The sequence below is a fragment of the Trypanosoma rangeli genome, assembly GCF_003719475.1.
Source record: "Trypanosoma rangeli strain AM80 chromosome Unknown Tra_15.4_contig_00136, whole genome shotgun sequence".
Classification (NCBI taxonomy): Eukaryota; Euglenozoa; class Kinetoplastea; order Trypanosomatida; family Trypanosomatidae; genus Trypanosoma; species Trypanosoma rangeli.
In genome coordinates this window covers 18,038-24,430 of record NW_021705882.1, presented here as the reverse complement: position 1 = coordinate 24,430, position 6,393 = coordinate 18,038, and the positions used below count along the sequence as shown (strand labels likewise).

At 57.2% G+C, this 6,393-nt stretch overlaps 5 protein-coding genes across 5 annotated transcripts in view, besides 3 other annotated features; all 5 read left to right on the top strand.

The window, feature by feature from the left end:
* Window positions 1-1,437, top strand: part of TraAM80_04591 (uncharacterized protein) — a gene marked incomplete at both ends in the record, with an annotated part of 1,803 nt that extends 366 nt beyond the window's left edge. The window contains one exon of the mRNA XM_029381514.1: window positions 1-1,437. This exon is cut by the window's left edge and continues 366 nt beyond it. Coding sequence (XP_029238600.1) covers window positions 1-1,437 — 1,437 coding nt within the window.
* Window positions 1,438-1,641: 204 nt separating this feature from the next.
* Window positions 1,642-1,699: a sequence feature (A-rich).
* Window positions 1,700-1,730: 31 nt separating this feature from the next.
* Window positions 1,731-2,195, top strand: TraAM80_04590 (calmodulin; the record flags this gene model as incomplete). Its single annotated transcript, XM_029381513.1, has 1 exon — window positions 1,731-2,195. One exon carries the CDS (start codon window positions 1,731-1,733, stop codon window positions 2,193-2,195), a length of 465 nt encoding a protein of 154 aa, XP_029238599.1.
* Window positions 2,196-2,355: 160 nt separating this feature from the next.
* Window positions 2,356-2,397: a microsatellite.
* A 186-nt stretch (window positions 2,398-2,583) lies between these two features.
* Window positions 2,584-3,825, top strand: TraAM80_04589 (acyl-CoA dehydrogenase; the record flags this gene model as incomplete). Its single annotated transcript, XM_029381512.1, has 1 exon — window positions 2,584-3,825. The coding sequence occupies one exon, from the start codon at window positions 2,584-2,586 to the stop codon at window positions 3,823-3,825; it is 1,242 nt and encodes a 413-aa protein (XP_029238598.1).
* A 322-nt stretch (window positions 3,826-4,147) lies between these two features.
* Window positions 4,148-4,182: a microsatellite.
* A 19-nt stretch (window positions 4,183-4,201) lies between these two features.
* Window positions 4,202-5,704, top strand: TraAM80_04588 (putative actin-like protein; the record flags this gene model as incomplete). The annotated part of the gene is made up of 1 exon (XM_029381511.1): window positions 4,202-5,704. One exon carries the CDS (start codon window positions 4,202-4,204, stop codon window positions 5,702-5,704), a length of 1,503 nt encoding a protein of 500 aa, XP_029238597.1.
* Window positions 5,705-5,974: 270 nt separating this feature from the next.
* Window positions 5,975-6,393, top strand: part of TraAM80_04587 (hexokinase) — a gene marked incomplete at both ends in the record, with an annotated part of 549 nt that continues 130 nt past the window's right edge. The window contains one exon of the mRNA XM_029381510.1: window positions 5,975-6,393. This exon is cut by the window's right edge and continues 130 nt beyond it. Within this exon, the coding sequence (XP_029238596.1) occupies window positions 5,975-6,393 (419 nt within the window).

Here is a 6,393-nt window from a genome sequence, read left to right as displayed (position 1 = left end):
GCTGGAGAAGCCGACGGAAACGCCACTGCGACTTTATTTCTTCACCCGTGGCTCGTAATGACGGCCTCGCAGCTGCAGGAAGTTGTCATTGGGACGCACGACAGCTGTGACGCCAGCGGGGTGTTGTTGGCGACGTCGGCATGGGAGGATCACCTGCCAGACCCACCTGTGCTGGCGGAGGTGGAGGCTCACGTAGCCTCCCTGCGTGCCCTCGTGGAGAATGGCAGTGCGTTCATTGAGTCCACTGCCCTTCAGCTCATTGAGACCATCGTGGACCGCCTCGACCAGGTGTACTACTGGGCCGTTGAGGAGGGCACGACATTTCTCAATGAACCAAGTCAGTTGGCACAGTGCGGGGTGCCAGAACTTACACTCCTGTGCGTCGCGACACGACGTCCGAGAATTGTGGGGGCCGCGCTGCGTATTATGCGTCATCTCCTACGTCACCGGCAGGCGGCATCGCACCTGATGGATGCCGCAACTATGAACAAGGAGAAGCAAAAAACTTCACTACCGTATACCGAGGATGATAACTTGTTTGGGATTCTCGCCTCCGTCATGCGCCAGCATGCGGGCCTGAGTGAGCTGCAGGCCGAGGTGGCCGCTGTTGCAACAGAGGCGGCATTGTTAGATATTGAGGGACTATTGGAGAGCGCCATCATCAGTCATGTACTTGCGGCGCTCGAGAGGCACGGATCAAGCACCGCCATGCAGCGAGAAGGAGCGTGGATGTTTTCAACTCTTGTCGACATTCCGTGCGGCGATGTGCCTGGTAAGGATGATGCGGGGAATGACGTTGTACCACGGGCACCTACAGCAGTTCTCTTGTCGCAGTGTGGCGTTGTGGTACGTTTTCTGGTAGCCGTGGCGAAGTCACATTCTAGCAATGTCGAGGTGAAGCGCAATGCGGTACATTTTTTTCTTCGTTGTGCGTCCTACCCGGAGAATCGGGAGGTTCTTCTGCAGGAGGGTGTCTACCCTGTTCTGGTGGACGCGCTCCCTTCGGCGGTGCGAATACCTGAGCTCTTTGCAGAGGTCACGGAGGCCATCGCCTGCTTTATTCCTCTTTTGGACCCACTGCAGCAACGCAGTCTTGTCCTCGTGGTGCGTCGCGTGCTGCTGAAAACATCGTCGACGTTTTTTGTGTCTCTCTGTGTGGCCCTTCTGGTGCGGATTTTACACCTGGGTCCCCAAGGGGATCTCATGCCGCCTGGCGTGCTGGAAGAAGCGGCACCCAACTGGTGTCTGCGGGGTGGCGAGCTCACTCGCAGTGACACCATTCGTTTGGGGGAGGGCGACATCCGCATGTTTATGACATCGAAGTTTATACCGCAGCTCTTGTGCTGTGCAGCTGACACCATTGGCGAGGACGACGCGATGCTGCGGCGGGTGGTGGCGGAAGCTGTTGATTTGCTTGCCCCGTATCGCTGGCGGTAGTAGTGGCAGAGAGCGATTGGGATGTGTGCGGGCTTGAGGATGGGGGAGTGGGTGGGGCAGCCGGCTGCGCAACACGAAGGGGGGTAAGCAAGAAGGAGGGCGGAATGAACAGAAACAATTGTGATATCTGGAGCACACCCCTCCGATGTATTGTTGATGTTGGGGCGATGACGCACAACGTGGCGGGTGCGGAGGATTTGCATACTTTTTTTTTTTTTTTCTTCTGCTCTGCTCTACCATATCAATCTTTCTTTTTTCTTTCCGCGTGTAAGTAGGGGAGGGGGCGAGGCAGGATGTCGCTTAGCAAGGCGCAGCACGAGCGCTTCTCCTTGCAGTTTCTTATGTTCGACAAGGACTCCGACGGCCTCATCACGACGGACGAGTTGGGGCCGCTGCTGCGCGTCTGGGGTTTCTGTCCATCGGAGGCGGAGGTGCAGGCGGTGGTGCGGCTCTTAGATCCCGACGGGGCGGGCGTCATCACGAAGGCGCAGGCTCTCGAGACCGCCGAGAACATGCAGAAGCATGTGACCACACGGGTGGATGTGCGAGAGGCTCTCCGAGTGCTCGACACCGACAGCGATGGATTCATTACCACCGCCGAACTGCGTCATATCCTGTTGAACTTAGGCGCCCGGCTGCCGCTGGAGCAGGTGGACGAGGTCATCGCTGACGTCTACGCGGACGAGGAACACCACGTCAACATAGACGAGTTTGCGCGCATGCTTTTTGCGGGCACCCATGAGGAGATTGAACATTGAGGGGAACGCCGAAAGCCAACGAGAAACGGGGTGCACCTCACCTCAGTTGCCTGTAGCGGAGCGGGAGAGAGAGAGGGAGATGAAGCAACAAGAAGAAAAAGCGATGACGCAGGCGGCACAGTGAGGCGAGGGTTTTGTGGGATGTATATGTTGCAAGGTGAAGCAAAGAAGATAATGAAAAACAAAACAAAAACAAAGAACAGCGGCGCTTCTGTCTGTGTCTGTGAGAGAAAGAGAGGGTGTGGGAGGAGTGACGGCTGTGCACGAATAAGGTTGTGGCTCTAGTTGGCTGTAGCCCGTGCGTGACGCACATGCACACATTTGTCTTCAGTCTGTTGAGTTTTTATTATTATTTGTTAGGTATGTTTGCGCGGTCTGCTTTAGTTCGATGTTCCCCCGCTTCTTCTGCAAGAGGCCCAGTGTCATTGGCGCCAGCTGCCACGGCTCACGCTTGCCCTGCTACGCCGCCTACGTCGACGGCGACCCGCTGCTGATGAATGAGCAGCTGTCAAACAGTGAGGTGGAGATTCAGCGCGTGGTGCGGGAGTTCTGCAAGAAAAACCTCTTCCCACGTGTGATAGACGCCTACCGCAACGAGCGCGAGGACCGTGAAATTTTCCGTGAGCTGGGGGCATTGGGGTTGCTGGGGCCTACCATTGACGGCTACGGCTGCGCTGGCGCCAGCTCCGTCGCCGCAGGCCTCATCTCGCGTGAGATTGAGGCCATCGACAGCGGTTACCGCTCGGCCTGGTCTGTGCAGTCCTCCCTTGTGATGCACTCGATTTACGCCTTTGGAAGCGATGCACAGAAGGAACGGTTTTTGCCGAAGCTGGCGAGTGGGGAACTTATTGGCTGTTTCGGGCTCACGGAGCTGAACGCGGGGCTGGACCCGATGTCTATGACGACACGGGCGCGGAAGGTGGCGGGGGGGTACAGCCTCAGGGGGCGCAAGATGTGGATCACCTCCGCACCGCTTGCCGACGTTGCCGTCGTGTGGGCAAAAGTTAACGACACAAATGATATTGCAGGGTTTATCGTGGAGCGAAACTTTGAGGGGTTTCTTACGGAGCAAATTGAGGGCAAACTCTCCCTGCGTACCAGCTGCATCGGCATGATTGAGCTGGACAACTGCATTGTGCCGGAGGAGAACGCCTTACTGCACGCCACCGGTCTGAAGGCCCTCTTTGACTGTCTCAGCAGCGCCCGGTATGGCGTCGCGTGGGGGGTGCTAGGTGCCGCTGAGACATGTTTTAACATATCGCGGGACTACAGTCTGGAACGCAAACAGTTTGGCAAGCCACTCGCGTCCACGCAGCTTGTGCAGGCTAAGTTGGCGGATGCAGTGACGGAGATTACGCTGGGGACGCAAAGTTGCCTGCGTGCGGGGCGGTTGAAGGACGAAGGAAAGCTGTCTCACCAGGTGATATCCATGTTGAAACGCAACAACACGCGTAAGGCCATAGAAGTTGCGCGGGCAATGCGAGACATTTTGGGTGAGAACGGCATTGCGGATGAATACCACGTCATGCGGCACGTGTGCAACCTCGAGACTGTATTGACGTCCGAAGGCACGTACGACATCCATGGACTCGCTTTGGGGCGCGCCATCACCGGCATGAGTGCTTTTTGAAAACACATTTGTTTTTTGCTCCTTTATTTTTATATCCCTTCTTCTCTGTATTGCCTCTGTGACGCGGCGCGCGCGCGTGTATCTGACTGTGGTGGTGGTGGCGTTCTCCCGCTTCTTCTTCCTTTTGTCGTGTACTGTCGCGGGGACGACGGGTGTGTGCGTGCGCAGCGATGTGGTTGGCGGTGGTGGTGGGTGTGTCTTCACTCTGCTGGGCTGCGCCTCCTCGTCTCCTGTATTTGTCTCATATAGCTGCAGTCGACGCAGCCCGCTACACACACGCACCTCCACGGGCGTGCCGGCCAAAAAGAAGAAGAGAGAGGGGCAACACAAACACGCAAACAAACAAAAAAGAAAACAGGGCAACAGGTGTGGGGAGATGACTGAGGACCGGCCGGTGCTCATCATTGACAATGGCGGCTACACGCTGAAGGCGCTTTACATCCCAAATCCTAGCAACACCGCATCGCATCCACCGCGACAGGCAGTGGTGCCAAACTGTGTGGGCGCCGCATCATTCGCCGGGCGCGGCATTGTTGGCGAGCAGCTCTTCAAGCTGCCGCACTTCCACGGCTTCATGCTGCGCCGCCCTGTCGACCGCGGCTTCGTGGTGGATGCCGCGCTGCAGAGCCATATTTGGGAGTACCTGCTGCAGTGCTTCGCCATCGCGGATGAAAGTGCCGTGGAACTCGTGCTTACGGTGCCCTTTGCCGCCCCAAAGCTGGTGGTGGAGCTACTGTACTACCTAGTGGCACAGCGTTTTAAGTTTCGGGCTGTGACACTCGTGAGCGCCACGTTCCTCGCACTTGTGGCCGATGCCTCACGAGACTGGCTGCATGGCGCCGGGCCTGACACCCCCCACGGTGGTGAAGGGATGGCTAGCGGCTGCGGAGTGGTGGTGGACTTTGGTTTCTCCGCTACAACCGTGGTCCCGTACGTCGACTTTCTCCCAATGCGGGACTCTGCCGTGCGGGTTGATGTTGGCGGCAAACTACTCTCGAATCGACTGAAGGAACTCATCTCCTTCACGCAGGTGAACATGACAGAGGACGGGTGGCTTGTAAACCACATCATGGAGAAGTGTTGTCACGTGGCGCTGCATCCACAGTCATCTTTGCGGGCTGCACATCGGCAAAAGCGACGCGGGAGAAACATCAGCGGCAGTACTCGGAAGGGCAGTGGCGGTGACGCTGTGGAATTGCGGTATTATTTGCCAACGGTGCCGCCACTCATGCCGCTGGGATGTCGTGAGGAGGAGCTGCATGCGATTCTGGGCGGCGATGGGGGGACAGGTGTTGAACGGCATGAGCTGCAGCACATTGTCTTCAGTCATGAGGCCTTCCTCATTCCAGAGCTGCTTTTTCACCCGGTGAATGTTGGCATTCAACAGATGGGCGTCGTCGACGCGATTGTGCATGGGACACGCAGCCGAGGGACGCTGCGGGACGCCCCCACCCTGCACTCTGCACTCCTCCGCCACATCGTTGCGTTTGGCGGCACTTCAGGGTTTCCGCAGCTGCGCGAGCGTCTGAGTGGCGAGCTGCGAATGGAATCAACCGCGGCAGAGGGGCCAGCACCAAGCGCATCGCTCCACCTACAGCCACTCGTGGAGCGACTCCGCATGGCGCCACACTCCACAGTTTTGAACAGCACTGTCAGTGGCTACACCACCCACGACGCCGAGCTGCAGCCTCTGTACGGGGCCCTGGCACTTTTCACATGTCTCTCTTGTCAGCCTCAACTGCAGCTGCTGCGCAGTCGAAGTCACGTTGACTTGTCCCCACTGCGGAACAAAAAACAGGGTGTGGGACGCGCGTCAGCGGCGACGGTGCACAAAACACAAAAGGCATTTCAGGACGCCATGCAGCAGCACCTTCCATGACTCCCCTCCATACAACATCCACCTTCCCTCATTGATTACACGAAACGCAACCCGACACAAAACATTATTCAGGTCCATTATTGTTGTGAATACGACTTCTCTTTTTCCCAGTCACAACCACCACCCCCATTAACGCTGCGTTGTCCTTTTGTTTTTGCTGCTCTTTATTATTGAAACTCTACCTAACAACACCAGATCAACAAAATTCCAATTAACCACTTTTAGCACAAACTTTATTTCAGACCATTACAACCCGGAAAGTTAACAGACATGGCGACGCGCCTGAACAACCTGCTGCAGCACATCGCTGTGAAGGACAACGACAGCGACACGATGCGGCACGTGAAGCAGCGCATGGCGATGGCGTCCCTCGCGAGCCAGTTCACGGTGAGCAAGGACCACCTCAAGCAGCTGACGATGTACATGATCCACGAGATGATCGAGGGGCTTGAGGGCCGCGAGAGCACCCTGCGAATGCTCCCGTCGTACGTGTTCAAGGCGGATCCCAGCAAGGCGACGGGCGCCTTCTACGCGCTGGACCTCGGGGGAACGAACTTCCGTGTGCTGCGTGTGTCGTGCAAGGATGGGAGAGTGGTGAGCCGTACGGACTCCAAGTTTGTGATTCCGCAACAGGCGTTGCAGGGTGATGCAGCGGATCTCTTTGACTTTGTCGCGAGCAGTGTGAAGAA